At 38.0% G+C, this 20,809-nt stretch overlaps 1 protein-coding gene across 2 annotated transcripts in view; it reads right to left on the bottom strand.

Annotated features, from left to right (window-relative positions):
* Positions 1-20,809, bottom strand: part of KDM4C (lysine demethylase 4C) — a 393,685-nt gene that overhangs the window by 296,855 nt on the left and 76,021 nt on the right. For both annotated transcript variants that reach the window (XM_061132707.1, XM_061132709.1), the window contains exon 6: positions 9,504-9,553. In XM_061132707.1, the coding sequence (XP_060988690.1) occupies positions 9,504-9,553 (50 nt within the window). The remainder of the gene's footprint in view (positions 1-9,503; positions 9,554-20,809) is intronic.

The following is a 20,809-nucleotide window of genomic DNA, read 5'->3' on the forward strand; positions in this document are numbered from 1 at the left end:
TATTACACCACTGTATATATTTGTCAAAACTCACTAAACTGTATGTTTTAACAAGTGGCTTTTACTGTAAGTACATTTTACCTCTATCTGACCTAAAACATCATTAGATGTTTTTAAATTATTTTAGAAATAGAGCAGATGTACTCTAAATCCCAATCTCACATGACAAACACATGCTGCTACTATTAAATCAACAAAGTTTTAGCCATGGTAAAAATTTAAAATTCAAAGCTTAAAAAAATCAAATTTCCTATAATATACAAACATTAGTATGGAGAAATTGACGTTAGTTATTAATCACTTAGGAAAGAAAGGAATAAGAGAGGGAAGGAGAGGGGAAAGATGAGAAACCAGACCTATAGAGGGTATGTTCACACAAGCAATAGATTTGATTAAGACAACTTAATTGAAATTTACCCAAGTATGCTTTGACAGAGTTTTATACAAGCATACCTCAGAGATGTTGCAGGCTCTCTTCTAGATGACTACAATAAAGCAAGTATTACGGTAAAGAAAGTCACAAGAATTTTTGGTTTCCTAGTGCATATATGTTTATACTAGACTATAACCTCTTAAGTGTGCAATAGAATTATGTCCCCAAAAAGTACATATCTTAATTTTAAAATACTTTATTGCTAGAAATGGTAACCATCATCTAACCCTTCCATGAGTTGTAATTGTTTGCAATTCACAGATTATAAAACAAGCATAATAGTGAAAAAGTTTGAGAAGTGAGAATTACCAAAATGTGACAGATAAGAAGTGAGCAAATGCTACTCGGAAAATGGTACCAACAGACTTGCTCAACACAGGGCTGCCACAAACAATCAATTTGCAAGAAAAGAAAAATGCATTTTCTGCAACTCACAATAAAGTGAAGCACAACAAAATTAAATAGGCCTGTAATGGCTTTTGCAATATTCATATGACTGATATGATGCTTTAAAAAAGTACAGTAGCCATATAAATGGATAGTAAAGAAAAGGACAAAGGAAAAGGATATGTAAGTATGTTTTTGTAGGAAATGCTTCTATATAGGTGTATTTGATTCCTTGGAAGAAAAGCAATGAGAAACCTAGACAGCATATTAAAAAACAGAGACATTACTTTGCCTACAAAGATCCATCTAGTCAAAGCTATGGTTTTTCCAGTAGTCATGTACGGATGTGACAGCTGGACAATAAAAAAGGCTGAGCTACGAAGAATTGATGCTTTTGAACTATGGTGTTGGAGAAGACTCTTGAGAGTTCCTTGAACTGCAAGGAGACACAACCAGTCCATCCTGAAGGAAATCAGTCCTAGGTTTTCATTGGAATGACTGATGTTGAAGCTGAAACTCCAATACTTTGGCCACCTGATGCGAAGAGCCAACTCATCGGAAAAGACCCTGATGTTGGTAAACATTGAAGGCAGGAGGAGAAGGGGACAACAGAGGATGAGGTAGTTGGATGGCATCACCGACTCAATGGACATGAGTTTGAGCAGACTCGGGAGATGGTGAAGGACAGGGAAGCCTGGAGTGCTACAGTTCATGGGGTTGCAAAGAGTCTGGCATGACAGTGAATGAACAATGAACAGCAATTTGATTAACATGTGAAATTTCTTAACATGCTTATTAGTGAAAAGAACCAATGAAGCAATGAATATTATGTGGGGTGACACTTGATCATTTTTACCCACATTCTTAGTTAAGGGGTCAACTTTAGAGGTTTAGGCTATAGTTGACCTCTCTGTTCTTCCTACCCCTTTTTGAGCAATTAATGATGGAGTAGAAAGTTATCACATTGCAGGTTTCACTCTGCTCCACATGTCCAATAATCCATCAACATCTCTACTGTAGAGACAAAGCCCCATGGAGACAAAGCTCCAGGAGAGCCAGGAGAAATTCATACTGACTGTGTATAGAGAAGGATGGTGGCTCTCCTGAATAATTGCCTTATTTTTATCTCCTGAACATAGTGCAGCGAGTAACAGGAAAGTCTTTCTATTTCAAACTGGCTGGCAGAACACTTAGAGTTAAAACTTCCACCTAATTTAACAGGTATATAGACCATTACACATAGTTTTTTACTGCATTCTTGGGACCACTTTGTTTCAGCTCCAGTGTTTTCCCACCTTGACATGACACATGGATCACACATGCACAGGTCACCAGGACTCCTCAGGCCAAGGACTTTGGCACAAGTAGGTCAGTCAAGCTAACCAGGTTTTCTGGCTCAACTTCCAGCCCACAGAATCAAAGAATTCTTAATTCCCCTCCACAGCAATTTTTCCCTGCTAGCTGGCACTCCCTTCCTGAATCCTTCCTCCCATTCCCTACCTGTCATTTCACAGAATTGTCTTTCACCCCACATTCTAATTATTCTAGCATGTGCATGTTATGCATTCTTGTTCAATGTTTAAAATCCCACTAGGAACATGGCTGGGTATACAGTATTTAAAATTCAACACAGACTGTGATTGTTATTCAGTCACTAAGTCATATCCAACTCTGCAACCCATGGACTACAGCATGCCAGACTCTCGGTCCTCCACTATCTCCCAGAGATTGCTCAAATTCATGTCCAACAAATTGTGATATCTGACATCAAAAAGGTCCCCTGGGGAAGAGCATGGCAACCCATTCCAGTATTCCTGACTGGAGAATCCCCATTGACAGAGGAGCCTGGCGGCTATGGTCCATGGGACTACAAAGAGATCGGACATGACTGAGTGACTAACACACACATACACACATGAGGAAATTAAATTCAGGGACTGCTTCACCATTTCTAATATAACAAGTGATAGTACAATGAAAATAAACATACCATGACACATCACACATTGATCTCCATGCCTAAAGCATGAGTTAGGAATGAAGGCAGAGGATATATCACTGGACTTCTTCATTTTTTATGTCTTATGGAGTCACTTAAAATTGATTGTTCACAATCAGGGGTATTTAATTTATTAGCCTTTCAAAACCAAGCATTTTAATGTAATATTTTCAGGCCATCATGTAAATAAATGTTTACAGGAATTGCGTTTGAGAGCTGATAAAAGTTCATTTTCCTAATTTCAAGTCAGAGGCATGAAAAAGGGTCAATTTGGAACATTTATAGAATTTAAATGACTTGTTATTTATTGCTACTCTCCTAGTCTTTAGACAGCAGTGGTTCATAATCCCTTTTGGACCAAACCATCTTGATGGATCTGATGTGGGTTTCTGATCTGGATTCCCAGAAATCCACATATATGTCCAATTTTGAATATAATTTTGGAGAGTCCACAAGCTGCCTGCATCCAACCCACAGACCCTTTGTCCATCTCCTTGAACAGAATGTACTTAGTTGCTCAATCGTGTCCGGCTCTTTGTGACCCCATGGACTGTAGTTCGCCAGGCTTCCCTGTCCATGTAGATTCTTCAGGCAAGCATACTGGAGTGAGTTGCCATGCCCTCCTGCTGGAACAGGGATCCCTGCTAATCAGGCTAAGACTCTGTTTCACAGGCTTAAACTCAAGATGACTAGTCATTTAAACACGCACACACACCAAAATTGACTGCTTAAAGAAACTTGAACTAAATTAATCCCTCAACAATGATTCATCCATTCCTTTTTATTGAGTGTCACTTTAACAGGTAAAAACAAAAACACTTGCTACAAGTAACTATAAGACTCCAAAAGAACCAGTATACTGAACTCTACCACACTGTCACTTAAAACAAAATTCCTGCTAATCATTCACACTTACAAAATCTGCTGCACAAAATCCTAACTCACATATTCTTTTTCCAGTAACCAAAATTTTGACCGAAGTGAGTCCTCTTTAATTTTTTAAAAACTATTAACACTTTATTCACAATGAGAGACCAATGAAAAAGTCACACATACACACAAATCAGCTGCTCCCAATTTACTTTAATCCATATTTTGCTTAACTTAATAGAACCACTAAGATATTGTCTTATTTCTAAAATAAATGAGATTTAGACATTCTGAAAACTGAAAATCTTGAAAACTGTCATTCATGATATGAGTATATCTCTAGTCTCCTTTTTACTTCCCATTCAATTGTATCGGGTCAAAAACTGGAAAGAATGCAATGGCATTATAGGCAAACAAGTATAAAAATTGCAACAATTCACTCGAGATTTTTTTATTACATTTATATGTACATGATATTCGAAAAAAACCGTATAAATGAGAAAGCAACTGAAGGGCAAAATCAAACTCCTGGCTTTATTAGATGCAGACCTAACGTCTTTCAGATAAAATATTTGCAGGTGCCACCGTCAATCAAGATTTCAATAGAAACCAAAGGCAAAAGCATTCATGCATAAAAGGCAACTGTGATAATTATGATGTGCAGACAAGATAATGGAAAATATCCGAGGCTGCTTTTCATATTATGTATCAAGTGCTGCCTTGACCTAGACATCCTATACGGCTCCCTCACATTTACTGCATTATTTTATCATTTTAATTATTTAGCAGAATTCAATTAATTTGGCTGGCATCTGCTCAGGAAATAGAAATCCTCCATGTCTTATAGGGTCTTTCCCCTGAATATTTCTCAAAATAATGCTGCAAAAAATTTTCAATAAACACGCAATTGAGTTTAAAGTTCCTTTTCAACCTTCAAGTTTATTAATCTCTTACTGATTAAGCTAATGGCATCCATATTTCTGGAATGTCATTTTCAGGCAGTTTATATCAAAGTGTATACAGACAGTTTATAGCAAAAATTTAACATGTGATTCCATACGGCAAAGTTTACATTGCTCCATTTTAAAAGTTCTGGGGCACTGAGGTGAACAGAAAATGGTAGAATAATTATCACAGAGAACAGAAGAGTCCACAGCATATAGATTTAGCACAAAGTTCACTGCCTGTGTATTTAAGGATTATGGTAATCATTTTCTAAGCTGTGCTACAATCTATTATCGAGAACCAGGATCCATCCACTTAATATTCATGAAAATAGTCCCTAACGAAGTTCAAGATTACAATTACATTGCCATTATTACTGTAATGTATTACATTATAAAAACACTAAGGCTTTATAGTTATTAGCCTGCCAAAATTATAATAATGCTTTTAACAAACATGATACCCTAACTATTCTTTCTAATACTCTTCCATAATTTGGAGGAAAGCAACTTTTAGATGTCATTAACAATATCTGTTCAGAGCTGTCAAGTCAGTGTCCCCATTTTATTATTAAATGAAAGCATACATAATGCAGGGATAAAGTTCCTTTTCTACTAGAAGGCAAACCTAACATACCAATGAATCTTAGATTGGCACCTGATTGAAAGAACAGTGCTCCCTGAGGATTCAATTGAGAATAAAGGCAGAATGTCTTATCTTTAGTTGTCACTCAACGGAGCTCCACTTTCCTCTGGATAAGTCACTAGTAGTCTACATCATCCTTAGTTAGGGTGGCTAGTAAAACAGAAGAAGGGGGTGGCAGGGGGTGAATATGATTCTCCCCCTTGTGAGAGAAATGAGAGCAAGGTTGCCTGGCATATCTTTAAGGCAAGGAATAAAAGTAAACCGCACTCTCAGTAGATACAAGTGGGCACAGAGTGAAAGTAACTGATAGAATTTCCAAAAGACTGGCTCAATCTGGCCCTTAAGAATCTGGACAAGCTCAGTTCAGTCGCTCAGTCATTTCTGACTCTTTGCGACCCCATGGACTGTAGAATGCCAGGATTCCCTGTCCATCACCAACACCTTATTTAAACTCATGTTCATCTAGTCGGTGATGCCATCCAACCATCTCATCCTCTGTCATTCCCTTCTCCTACCTGCCTTCAATCTTTCCCAGCATCAAGGTCTTTTCAAATGAATCAGCTCTTCACATCATGTGGACAAAGTATTGGAGTTGCAGCTTCAACATCAGTCCTTCCAATGAATATTTAGGACTGATTTCCTTTAGGATGGAATGGTTAGATCTCTTTGCAGTCCAAGGGACTCTCAAGAGTTTTCTCCAACTCCACAGTGCAAAAGCACCAATCCTTCTGCGTTCAGCTTTCTTTACAGTCCAACTCTCACATCCATACACGACTACTGGAAAAACTATAGCTTTGACTAGACAGACCTTTGTTGGCAAAGTAATCCCTCTGCTTTTTAATATACTGTCTACGTTGGTCATAGCTTTGCTTCCAAGGAGCAAGCATCTTTTAGTTTCATGGCTGAAGTCACCATCTGCAGTGATTTTGGAGCCCAAAAAAATAAAGTCTGTCACTGTTTCCATTGTTTCTCCATCTATTGCCATGAAGTGATGGGGACCAGATGCCATGATCTTAGTTTTTTGAATGCTGAGTTTTAAGCCCAGCTTTTTCACTCTCCTTTCTCACTTTCATCTAGAGGCTCTGTAGTTCTCCTTCTCTTTCTGCCATAAGGGTGGTTTCATCTGCATGTCTGAGGTTATTGATATTTCTCCCAGCAATCTTGATTCCAGCTTGTGCTTCATCCAGCCCAGCATTTCTCATGATATACTCTGCATATAAGTTAAAGAGGCAAGGTGACAACATACAACCTTGATGTACTCTTTCCCGATTTGGAACCAGTCTGTTGTTCCATGTCCAACATGTTCCATGTTCCATGTAACTGTTGCTTCTTGACCTGCATACAGATTTCTCAGGAGGCAGGTCAGGTGGTCTGGTATTCCCATTCCTTTCAGAATTTTCCATAGTTTATTGTGATCCACACAGTCAAGGGCTTTGGTATAGTCAATAAAGCAGAAGTAGATGTTTTTCTGGAACTCTTGCTTTTTCGATGATTCAGTGGGTATTGGTAATTTGATCTCTGGTTCTCTGCCTTTTCTAAATCCAGTTTGAACATTGGAGCTTCACGGTTCACGTACTATTGAAGCCTAGTTTGGAGAATTTTGAGCATTACTTTGCTAGTGTGTGAGATGAATTCAATTCTGTGGTAGTTTGAACATTCTTTGGCATTGCCTTTCTTTGGGATTGGAATGAAAAGTGACCTTTTCCAGTCCTGTGGCCACTGCTGAGTTTTCAAAATTTCCTGGCATGTTGAGTGCAACATTTTAACAGCATCATCTTTTAGGATTTGAAATAGCTCAAGTGGAATTCCATCACCTCCACTAGCTTTGTTCGTAGTGATGCTTCCTAAGGCACAAATGACTTTGCATTCCAGGATATCTGGTTCTAGGTGAGTGATCACACCATCATGGTGATCTGGGTCATGAAGATCTTTTTTGTATTGTTTTTCTGTGTATTCTTGCCACCTCTTCTTAATATCGTCTGCTTCTGTTAGGTCCATACCATTTCTGTCCTTTATTGAGCCCATCTTTGTGTGAAATGTTCCCTTGGTATCTCTAATTTTCTTGAAGAGATCTCTAGACTTTCCCATTCTATTGTTTTCCTCTGTTTCTTTCCACTGATCACTAAGGAAGGCTTCCTTATCTCTCCTTGCTATTCTTTGGAATTCTGCATTCAAATGGGTGTATCTTTCCTTTTCTCCTTTGCTTTTCGCTTCTCTTCTTTTCTCAGCTATTTGTAAAGGTCTCCTCAGACAACCATTTTGCCTCTTTGCATTTCTTTTCCTTAGGGATGGTCTCCCTCACTGCCTCCTGTACAATGTCATGAAACTCCATCCATAGTTCTTCAGGCACTCTGTCTATCAGATTTAATCCCTTGAATCTATTTCTCACTTCCATTGTATAATCATAAGGGATTTCATTTAGTTCATACCTGAATGGTCTAGTGGTTTTCCCTACTTTCTTCAATTTAAGTCTGAATTTGACAATAAGGAGTTCATGATCTAAGCCACAGTCAGTTCCCAGTCTTGTTTTTGCTGACTGTATAGAGCTTCTCCATCTTTGGCTGCAAAAAATATAATCAATCTGATTCTGGTATTGACCATCTGGTGATGTCCATGTGTGGAGTCTTCTCTTGTGTTGTTGGAAAATGGTGTTTGCTATGACCAGTGTGTTCTCTTGGCAAAATCTGTTCACCTTTGCCCCACTTTGTTTTGTACTCCAAGGCCAAATTTGCCTGTTACTCCAGGTATCTCTTGATTTCCTACTTTTGCATTCCAGTCCCCTATAATGAAAAGGACATCTTTTTTGGGTGTTAGTTCTAGAAGGTCTTATAGGTCTTCATAGAACCGTTTAACTTCAGCTTCTTCAGCATTACTAGTCCAGACATAGACTTGGATTACTGTGATATTAAATGGTTTGCCTTGGAAATGAACACAGATCATTCTGTGTTTTTGAGATTGCATGCAAGTACTGCATTTCAGAGTCTTTTCTTGACTATGATGGCCACTCCACTTCTTCTAAGGGATTCTTGCCCACAGTAGTAGATATAATGGTAGATGGACAGGTAATGAGAACCTACTATATAGCACAGGGAACTCTACTCAATCTCTGTGGTGACCTAAATGGGAAGGCAATCCAAAAGAGAGGGGCTATATGTATACCTATAGCTGATTCACTTTGCAATACAGCAGGAACTAACACAAATTGTAAAGCAACTATATTCCAGTAAATTAAATTAATTTTAATTTTAATTAATTTTTAAAAATTAATTAAAACAGCAGCTAAGACTGTTTTAAAAAGTGAGAGAAGAAGAAGATGGACAAGGTCAAGGGAGGCACAACTGGATGAGGGTAGTCAAAAGGTACAAACTTCTAATTATAAGATAAGTACTAAAAATGTAATAAATACCATGATAAATATAATTAACACTGCTGTGTGTTATATGTGAAAGCAGAATTTTCATCATTAGGGGAGATGTTTTTCTATTTATTTTTGTATGTGTATGAGACAATGGATGCTCACGAAACCTATTGTGACAATCATTTCATGATGCAAGTCAAATCATTATGCTGAACAGCTTAAACTTATAACATGTTGTATGCCAAGTGCATCTCAATAAAACTAGAAGAACAAACGAAAACAACGATGGACAAAGTCTTAAAAAAAAAAAACAAATTTCAAGTTCCAGTAAAGTATGCTTAATTTTACTAGTCTAAGAATGCATACAATATTATGCCTGTCCAGTCACCTGGAAACATTCACCTTCACACTACAAGCACTCTCAGGCACAGGGGAGGGGGATTTAACACAAACATTTGGTGAAATGATATGGCAACATGAAAAGTACCCATAAAACATCCTAGAGCCCAAGATCCAGTATCAGTACTTCTCGGAATTTATCTCAATGGTACAACTAAAGGAAATAAAAATTTTATTGACACAGTGATGTTAAGTACATTATATAAAGGAGAAAAAAACTGGAAATAACTAAAATAGGTTAAGTGCAATCAGTTGACAAAAAACAAAGCAGCAAACTAAAATAATCATGATGATTATGCAATATGGAAAAATTCTGCACACAATGTGAAAAAAATTAAAATTACTCAATGAGAAAAATACTTAGAAGCCAATAACTTGAAAAGAAAATTAACATAGTGACATTCTACACTGTAAAAATACCTCAGAAACAAAGAACCTGTCATCTAGATAACAAATAGCAAGTTTACCTTGAGCTAGTCTTTCCAGTCGTTTTCCATGTTCCGGGGGTATTGCATACCTAAAATTTTAAACACAAATAACAACTTTAGGTTTGTAATTGTTCAGCTCGTATCCAAAGGCTGTCTATTTCTAAATAATTTCATGCAAAAAAAAAAGTCAACCCCAAACTCCACATAGATTAACTAAGCAGATATTAGAGAATGAAACATAGAGTTGTAACTCTTGAACACTAATCAGAGAAAAAATAAACTTAAATTATCTATTTCAATGCCCCAGATCACCATTCCAATCACATTTTACACATTAGAGAACAAAGGCCCCAAGCCAACAAACTGCTTGGACAAGGCGGCACCTGGCCACAACATGGAGATTAGAACCTCCCTTATAACACTCACAACACCATAGTAATCCAGGGCTATTTTGGGTTTTATGTTTTTTGTTTCAAAGTTGATTAGTTGGGCCTTTGTTTTTAAGCAGAGTTCTTTTTTAAAAACCTTTTTTAAAAAATTTTTTAAAAGAAAACTTAAATATTTACTGACAAGCAGGATAGAAAATAAAACTATTACAGCAATGTTTGTATCTCCACCAAACCTTTCTAAGAATATTGTACTTTTCAAATAGTTTTTAAATAAAAGTTTACCAGCCATAAAAAGGTTGCTTTTATTTATTTCACAATTATGTGACTTTTAAAATCTTGATATATAGAAAAAGAATCGTTGGGAATTCCCTGGCAGTCCAGCAGTTAGGACTCGGTGCTCTCACTGCCAGAGTCCAAGTAGGATCCCTGTTTGAAAAAAGGAATTGTACATCCTTGGAGAACAGAAATTCTTCAAGTAGTACTCATTTCTAGTTTGGTGTTTTAAAAAGTTAAATACTTGAATTTGTTTACTGTGAACTTACTAACAAATTTTAAATTAATAATCTTAAGTTAAATGATCATTTATTTAACTTAAATAAAAATATGTTATTCTTCAGACCTACATTTGCTGTTTACTAGCTCAAGATATATTAAGTACAAGTTAGGTTTTTACTAAAATAACTTTTCTCATTTTACTTAACACCACACTTGGTTGCCTTTAATGCCACTGATAACATATGCAAAACTTAATTGGATCCGATGTAACTAGGCAATTCTCTAAAAGAAAATTCAACCATATATCCTGTTGCTTAAGGCACTTTTAACAAAAGTATTCCAACTGAATTGGAAGATAAAAATTTTAGCATAACTAAATGATAATCACTCAACATATTTATACAGTAGTCACTTCTTAACAATGTTTAATCCCTGGTTTACACTATCAAATATACACAGAGAAGGGGACACACACACACACACATACCACAGACAAGCATAACATACATGCTAAGACATGCACATGTATAAACACATAGGCATGCACTCATGTAAGGGTTGGACATGGAGATATTTATATTTATATATCCAGATTCACTCTTCTAAAAAAATGATATCAAAGTTACAGTTCGTTAGTCTGAAATTCAACCATCTGCTCCCAGAAAATGTAAGTAAATATAAATGTATATAAAAGCATAAATATAAGGATAAAAAATACCCTTGACATGGTCTTCCACTAGTCCTCACAGCTCCGACAAAAATCACATGACCAACACATAGTCACCACATCTCTATAAAGAGTTGTAGTAAAAATTCTCTGGACGTTAATCATCAGAAAGATTTTTGCCATACACTATACATGTATCAAAAATTCTTTAAATTAGACACACTGAGTGTGTCTCCTCAATGCAGCTTGGGTCACTAAGGCGTAATTGACCATTACAGGTGGAACCTCACTTTGTGGTGTACCCTTCCAAACCTACCCTCCACCTTGTGCCCAAGTCATCTCCGCAAACTACAGATCTGGGTCTTCCATGGCTGACCTACCTGAAGGACAGAAGCTGAGCCTTTTGCAGGGCGCACAGACCTGCTGCAGTCCTAGCACCTCTTCAGCTGCATTTACTGATCAATGTCCCAATCAAATCCTGCTCTTTGGCTCTACCAAAGAAGCCACTTCTAGTGCCTTTGTTACTTCATACCTCCACTACTTTCCCTCCCCTACTTCTGGGCTTTGTACACCCTTACTATCCCCGTCCAGCCAATAAAACCACCACTTCTTTTTCTCGCCCAGCTTGAGTCACCCCCAGGGAGAGACCCACACTCCTCCTTTCACTCTATCAACCACACAACAGATAGCCTTCCATCATGGAACTCAGAATTCAATATTTTTTTTACCTTTCTGTCTCCCTCTCTCCCTTCAAACTCACTAGGGGCAAGGACCAGTGTCTCTTCTGGAATAGAGCACCAGAAAAGCAGATGCTCAGAAAGTGTATGCTGACTTGTGGGCTCTCAAATGATGAACCATGTTCCTGATGAAACATGTGGAAGGAAGGATGGAAGATGTGGAAGGAGAGGAAGAATACAGGAAGAAGAAAAAAATCATGATAGTGAGAAACTAGAACAACAGGTAAGAAATTATATAAGCCGATACCTCATTTCCTAAATACAGGGTCAGCCTGGCATACTCAGGACAACTCTACCAGTTTCAATTTCCCAATTCATTCAAATGTCTAATTCAATCAAATCTTTCTCCCAGGACTCTGAACTTTCAATGTGGGCTCCCCATTTTGCCTTCCCTTCTCTTCGTCCCCTGTGGATCTCACCCAGGGCTCCAGTGCATAGAAAATCCATGGACTATGAAGGACAAAGTGTGCTCACAGTAGGTAGGCAAGACTGGGGGACCTAATTTCCACTTAAATGGCATTGAAATGGCTGGGTCTGCCCCTAGTAGACCATTTACCGTCACTAAACTATCTCCTTGGGCAGCTACAGACCTCCTATCACTATCTTAGCATAAAAACCTTTATTTTTTACTGCTTGGCTTTCAAGATCCCAACCCCCAAACACAATTTAGCCACAGCCACAAATATCAGCAGTCCACTCCCAACAGTCTGGACTATGAATTATTCCCTCCCTCACAGGGGTTTTGACCTCACTTCTCACCACAAACAGCCCCCTCCTTCCTGCTTCAAAACCCAACCTCCCAATGCCTGCCCAGATTCCACCTCCTCCATGAAGCTTTCTTTGACCACTGGAAACCTCGGCAATCCTACTTCATTCCTACTTTCCAGAGACCTTCCATTATACTTCTCACATAGTGTTTATCATCTACTGCTTTCCACAGCTAGCTGTTGTGTGGTGTGAATAAATCACTTTTGTGTGGATAGGCACTGTGTTCTGTGACAGAACACCTATCACCTCACAGAAGTTTTCAAATAAATTATCCCTTTTAACTTACCTAGCACAGTGAGTGTCTGCTTCACAACTGGGTACTCTGTGCCACCACTGCTCAGTTAGGCAACTAATTCCTAATTATTTGAAGATATAAGTGTGTTTTATACTTCTCTGTATCCTTTGAAAACCACCATATAAGATGTCTACCATTGCATACCCACACATACACAACAGTTTGCCGAAATTACTAATTGTTCATTTAACCTATAGGACAGTGTATTTGTTTCAGACATAATGAGTATTACAAACAGTTCTGCTAACATTAAGAAACCATGAATCACTAATAAACTAGTAACATACTAATTAGATATTTACTAATTAGATATTTTGTTTAAAATTAGCATCTTTTATGAATTGGAGTGGGGAGAGATCTAATCTGAAGGCCAAGGAAAACAGAATAATCCTTCTAAGCACATCTTTGGGTGGTTTACTCAAAGAATAGACCTAAAATGATATTATCTTGGTGGCTGTAATTTACATACATTATCTTTAACTGAATAGTATCAGGCTGACATTTCAAACTGTCAGTAGGTGAAACTATTTTTCAATTGGTCCTAGATCCATTTCTCTGATTTAGGCTTTCTCTATAAACTGGTCTCTGTATTGCTCATTTCAAGATATGTTCAGACCATTAGTCCACCAGAAATAGTTGTTTTCTTTTTCATCAGAAATGTTTACCAGCACTACTCAAAGGGTAACTCCTATTTCTTCGATAATCCCCAAGGTCCCCCTAATTTCTTTAAGGAAACCATCAAGGGCAGTCTCACCACGCCAAGGGCCACCAAGAGGAGCTCCATTTCCGGGTCCAGGCCGCACTCAGGCAGATCAGTCCTGAAATAGCACAGACCTTAACTCCCTTCCCCTGAGGGAGGCTGTGTGTGAAGTTGCCCTGCCCTCCTTTGGATATATTTCCTCTTCTTCCTGCTGTTTCACTCTGTCATCTTACATGAAGATCAGGCTCAAGTCCCCAAAGATTAGTTTTCTGACAGACAACTCTAAATTGCCCTTCTTCTTTTACGAGCATAAGCAAGTTACACTTTCAATAGTTACTAAAGTGTTGAAAGCTGAGTGAAAAGAAAAGCTGAGCAATAAACAAAATTATATCGCTCATGACAGCTACCATTATCAAGCACTTATAATATGCCAAATCTCATGCTAAGATCCTGTGATCGAAATTCTCTAACACTTCCATTTTATTGATGAGGAAACTAAGGCTTAGGAGGGATTAATTTTCTTAAGCAAGGTCGATGACAGACTGGTACCCAAGCCCAGATCTGAGTCTAGAGCCCAAGATGTGCTCTCCAGCCCCATATCCCAATCCTGTTTCCTCATCAGTCACACCAAGATGCCAAGAGGAAGGAAGTGACAGGGGCTATCAAGCTCTTCCCTCCCAAGGACAAACCCACACCATTTACAATGATCACTGCAATCACTGCAAAGTGAGCCAACTTTTGGAAGTAAAAGTTTTCTGCCTGCTAACAGGCCAAAGTCTAGTATTCACACAGAATACTTCTCCCAGCTACCCTTCTTACATTACCCACTTTTAAAATTCACAATTGAAAAAAATCACTAATCTTTGAAATTAAAGTAATAGTATATACTAGGCAAATGATAATGACATTTTAAATAAAGTGCAATTACAAAACGCAAGCCATCAAATCACTACTCAAAACTTTTCTTTGGTTCTCGTTACAAAAAGCTTCATGAATAAAAAAGTGCCTAAATTATATTTCACAAAACTCAGTATTTCTGAAGTAATTTACAATATACTTTTAAATTAAGGTCTATTCCTAATTGTGTCAAAAAGAAGGTGGAACAACCATAGATTTTTATATGTGTGATTATGTTACATTTTCACATTACTGATGATGTTAACAAGATTCACCATTTGCTCATTTATTAAAGTTTAAGCATTAATATTTTATATTATGAAATCTCATTAGCTAACTGTGGAAAACAGAACATTGCTTACTTCATTTTCAGTTCTTAAATAAAAATAGATGAATGTGAGAAACAGAAAGTGTGACTATAAGGGGTGCTTTGGTGGTAACCACCCCCCACCCCCACTGCTGGATGAGGCCCTCAGCACTTTCAGCAAAGGGATGCTCCTTGCCCCGACATGACACTCAACCAGAGTCTAGTTCCCTTCCCCATGATCATGCTCCCTGGATAAGGAAGGGATGGTGGCCCATATGCAATGAATGCTCAAAGCCTGAGTATTGAGCCCTGGCCCTCTTGCCTCCATTTGGGACTCTGAGGCCCTGTCGGGGCCAGAGCTGCCTCTGGAATCTGCCCTGGGTTTGAAGGCAGTCAACTTTCCCTTCTGCCTAGTCCTGCCTTCCTCCCTCCCCATAGTGGCTGCTTTCAGAGCACTATCCTAGACACTGCCAGCATACACATATGAGTCTCAAAATTGGTTTCCTGAGCAACACAAGCTACAACAAACAATTACAATGCATGTGTTTGTAAGGAGGTGTCACTTAAGCATTCAACCTGCAAATACAAGCTGGGCATCTCTAACTATGACCCGCAGGATGAAGTGTTTGAGCTGTGGCCCTAAGGGACAAGATAAAAAGTCCCTGAGAAAAGAAATTCAGTCAGAGCTTGGCCTCACCATACGCCATCTGTGGCCCATTTCCTGACAGAACAGTTAGATAGAAAAAAATAATATCTAGCAGCCACATGTGTAGACCATCATAAGTGAGACAACTGCATCAAGAAAAAGGTATTATAAAGTATTAGTTGATATCAACTATAGGCAATATTAAAGAAATCTTTATGTTTTAATACTAATCTCTTCCAAGTACTCAACAAATAATACAATCAGTAGTGATGTGGTTTTTGAATATTAGATGACTGATTTCCTGTTTTCTGTGGCATCCCACAGGGCATCAGGGTTTCCTGAAGGTGACTGAAGGAAGGACTTGGTGAGGGAAAGTTTCATGATACACATTTCAGGCAGGTCATCTCTGCCTTTATTTTCAATTTTATATAATTTGACCTTCTGAAGAAATTTTCATTTATGGAAAGTTTGAGAACCTTCATGCTAGGCCAGTGTTTTCTAAAGTGAGGACCCATCACAGGAAAATTTTTTCTGGTTTACACATGAATACTCGGAGAATTTGATTCACCTAAGACTTGGAATCCAATAAAATTTTGCTAAGAACAAGTGTTATGCTACTGCTAGAAAATAAAATGGAGTGTGGGAGTACTAAAAGCTATGCTTATAAACTGTAAGTTTCCTGAAGACCATTCTGTCTTATTCACCATGTTATTACTAGCACCAAGACCAGTACTAGTACCAAGTACTATTACTAGTACCAAGACAGGTGGGTGACTCCATAAATATTTAATGAACAAACAGGAAACAAACAAAACCAAAAATCACCAAACACAGCTGCAGTGTTTTACAGAATCAAGTATTAATATAACAGAAACAAAATGCCATTTCAAGAAGAATAAAAAAAATAGTAACTTCAAAAATTGGTAATAAACAAAAACATGCCCATAAGAAATTATTTGTTCCTATCAAAAATTTACTAAAACCAGTATTTTTCCAATGAAAAACAATCTTACCATATATGGAAATCTTCTGAGGATGGTATACTTTTGAAATGATCATTTATTCAAAGGATAATTATACCATCCATAAGAAAAAGTATCACTAGCTTAAAGAGTTCCACTACAACTGGCTTACAGAGTTTTAACACAATTAACTTTAACAAAGTATTGAAGCAGTTTCAAGGAGATTTCCTGTGATTGAAGTTTAATCTTCAAGGGGAAAACTACCTACACAGCTACTTTACAGTTGAAAATCTCTTTGAAAATTGAGAGGCTTTCAAAAGTGCACATTACCCAAAGCAACCAAGCTACCCAACGACAACTCAAGGAATATTCAAAACAAACAAACCAAAAAAAAGTACACAGCCTTAAATTTTAAAAAAAGAGGTATTCATTTACAGGTGGATTTAAAAACAAACAAAAAAAAAGACACCAGTCAGAGAAAAAAAGATCAGACTTGTGGTTACCAGAGGCAGAAGGTGAGGAGAGGCGGAATTGGAGGAAAATGGTCAAAAGATACAAACTTCCAGTTATAAGATAAATAAGTACGTGGGATGCAATGAACAACATGACAACTACAGCAACAATGCTGTATGATATACAAGAAAGTTAACAGAGTTAATCCTTAGAGTATAACAAGAATTTTCTTCCTTTTTTCTTTTTATTGTATCTATATGTGAAAATGAATATTAGCTGAACCTGCTGTGGCAATCACTATGAACAAGCTAGTGGAGGTGATGGAATTCCAGTTGAGCTATTTCAAATCCTAAAAGATGATGCTGTGAAAGTGCTGCAGTCAATATGCCAGCAAATTTGGAAAACTCAGCAGTGGCCACAGGACTGGAAAAGGTCAGATACCATTCCAATCCCAAAGAAAGGCAACACCAAAGAATGCTCAAACTACTGCACAACTGCACTCATCTCACACACTAGTAAAGTAATGCTCAAAATTTTCCAAGCCGGGCTTCAACAATACATGAACCATGAACTTCCAGATGTTCAAACTGGTTTTAGAAAAGGCAGAGGAACCAGAGATCAAATTGCCAACATCTGTTGGATCATCAAAAAGCAAGACAGTTCCACAAAAACATCTATTTCTGCTTTATTGACTATGCCTAAGCCTTTGACTATGTGGATCACAACAAACTGTGGAAAATCCTTAAAGAGATGGAAATACCAGACCACCTTTACCTGCCTCCTGAGAAATCTGTATGCAGGTCAAGAAGCAACAGTTAGAACTGGACATGGAACAACAGACTGGCTCCAAATCGGGAAAGGAGTGTGTCAAGGCTGTATATTGTCACCCTGCTTATTTAACGTATATGCAGAGTACATCACGTGAAATGCCAGGCTGGATGAAGCACAACCTTGAATCAAGATTTCTGGGAGAAATATCAATAACCTCAGATATGCAGATGACACCACCCTTATGGCACAAAGTGAAGAAGAACTAAAGAGCCTCTTGATAAAAGCAAAAGAGGAGAGTGAAAAAGTTGACTTAATGCTCAACATTCAGAAAACAAATATCATGGCATCTGGTTCCATCACTTCATGGCAAATAGATGGGGAAACACTGGAAACAATGACAGACTTTATTTTTGGGGGCTCCAAAATCACAGCAGATGATGACTGCAGCCATGAAACTAAAAGATGCTTGCTCCTTGGAAGCAAAGCTATGACCAACCTAGACAGCATATTAAAATGCAGAGACATTACTTTGTCAACAAAGTTCTGTCTAGTCAAGGCTATGGTTTTTCCAGTAGTCATGTATGGATGTGAGAGGTGGACTATAAAGAAAGCTGAGTGCTGAAGAATTGATGCTTTTGAACTGTGATGTTGGAGAAGACTCTTGAGAGTCGCTTGGACTGCAAGGAGATCCAACCAGTCCATCAGGGAAATCAGTCCTGAATAGTCACTGGAAGGACTGTTGTTGAAGCTGAAACTCCAATACTTTGGCCACCTGATGTGAAGAGCTGACTCATCTGAAAACACCCTGATGCTGGGAAAGATTGAAGACAGAAGGAAAAGGGGATGACAGAGGATGAGATGGTTGGATGGCATCACCGACTCAACAGACATAAGTCTGAGTAAACTCCAGGAATTGGTGACAGACAGGAAGGCCTGGCGAGCTGCGGTCCATGGGGTCACAAAGAGTCAGACACAACTGAGTGACTGAACTGAACTGAACTGACTGTGGCAATCACTTCACAATATATGTAAATCAAACCATTGCACTGAATGCTTTAAACCTACAGAATGATGTATGTCAATTATTTCTCAATAAAATTAGGAAAAGAGGGACAGCAAATGGTCACATGTTTCTGCCAACACCTGACATTCCCTAGATTATATTAATCTTCTTCACTCAAATGGGCTGAGAGGTAACTTATAGGAGCAAAGATGATGACAGCAACCCATCTAACTCAAGCCCCTGTTGATGTATACTACGTTCTCAAAGAACATTCACTTTTTTTATCCACACTTCAAGGACAATTGTTAAATAGGCCTATTTTGTCTCTGGTCAGATCATTTCAGACGTCACACAACTAGATGCAATGTACACTCAGAAATATACATTATAAAATAATATTCTGGAAGTGTCAACCATGAGGCCTCATGTAAAGAAACCACTCAGGGAGCCCCAGCAAATAATTAGTCACTTGGAGGAAGGAAAGAAGGTTGGATTTGTAATAATTGGTTGTATTAAACTTGGCGTGTACTATCTGTGGATTTCTCTCTGGTAAGCTATCAAATCTGTTATTATCACTGAAAATCAAAATGTAGTTTAAAAATGTCTAAAAATTTCTAACAGTTTTTTGTTAACTTCTCTAAAAATTTCCTATGTATCAGGCTAATTCTATTCAAGGTATCACACAGGATACATGACGGCATTATTTTATAGGTTAATTTTATAATACTTACCCATATGAAACCAAAGAGAATATTATAAAAAGATCAGTAAAGACTGACAGCAGCATGGTGCTGTACACATAAGACAGACAAGGGAACAGATCCCCCAAAACCTTGCTTCAGCAAATTAAACACGTCTGTGAGCCTGTGGTGATAGCCTTACAAAAGTGCTGTGGGGCTGCCCTGAAGAAGCCAAAAGTCTCCTTGAGGAGACAAGACCAAAACACACAAACCAATGAAAAAAAAAAAGTTCTAAAAGAACAGGACATAACAAAGTGGTAAAACTGACTGTCAAGATATTTAACATATAAATCACAAGAAAAGAGAGCAATGTTGGTTCAAGTAGTCAGAAAAAGAAACTTACAAACTATAGTTTCTTTAGTTTTCAGTTCAGTGTATAAAGAAGACTGTGTCAACTGCCTCTGCTTCAAGTAAAAATCACCAATCAATTGCTAGAAATGCTTTTACAGTAAGTTAAACAAGCATATATTTTAATAACTTTAATATCCTAAATATATATATTATTTCATCTTAAGAAAATACCCCAAAGGACATCTTTTCAAACCTCATAGAAATAAATTAAGAGCCCCTTAAGGTAACTGAATCAGTCTTCCTAAGATTTTTAAGCAAATACCTGAACTTATCTGGGACTTTTCTTTGCCTGTTATCTGTAAGAGACATTGGGTTTTACTCCCGTTATGCAGCAAAATTCAGGTAATAGCGCCCACCCTCTCCTCCACACACAAACATGGAATTCTGATGGGGGCTGCCATTCTTCATGTCTCTGCCCTCACCACCACAGAGGCAGACCTGTGACCAAGCCAGGACAATCACAATACCTTCCGATACTTGGTCTGAGCCTCAGTGATTATACTAGAGACTGGAAGAGAATCTGTGCCAGGAAAATTCACGGTCCCTCCCCAGTGGGGCAGCTTTCATTCCTGGTGACACAGGGAGGAATACAGAAGCCAGGGAGAAAAGTGAAGGCAACACACAGGGAGAAGTGGGGCCCAGGATCCAATACAGCCTGGCAACTTCTAAGGGTTCCAGCTGTTTCTGTCCATTCATGAATGCATGAGTCAACTAAATTCTCCTTTTTGGCTAACCTGGCTCTTAGTTTATATTTCTACGTGCCAAGACAATTTCAACAAAACATTCTCAATCCAAAGAAATTCAAAGCAGACATCATTATATTTTTCTGTATTAAAAAGGATTCCAAGTAACATGAAGAAATCTATGAAGTATAAAAACTAGCTGACCAGGAGTACGAGAAAGAGTAAAGAGGACTGTGTTGTAGCCTTCAGGAGTTAGGCTGGTCCTCATCCTGGCAGTTCTTATCTGATAGGCTTTATTTTTCAATTTATCTTTAATTGTAGGATAATTGCTTTATAATGTTGTGCTGGCTTCTGCCATATACCAACATGAATCAGCCATAGGGATACATATGTCCCCTCCCTCTTGAACCTCCCTCCCACCTCCCATCCCATCCCACCCCTCCAGGTTGTCCACTGCACCAAGTTGAGCTCCCTGTATCAT

The sequence above is a fragment of the Dama dama genome, chromosome 29 (genome assembly GCF_033118175.1).
Source record: "Dama dama isolate Ldn47 chromosome 29, ASM3311817v1, whole genome shotgun sequence".
Taxonomy (NCBI): domain Eukaryota; kingdom Metazoa; phylum Chordata; class Mammalia; order Artiodactyla; family Cervidae; genus Dama; species Dama dama.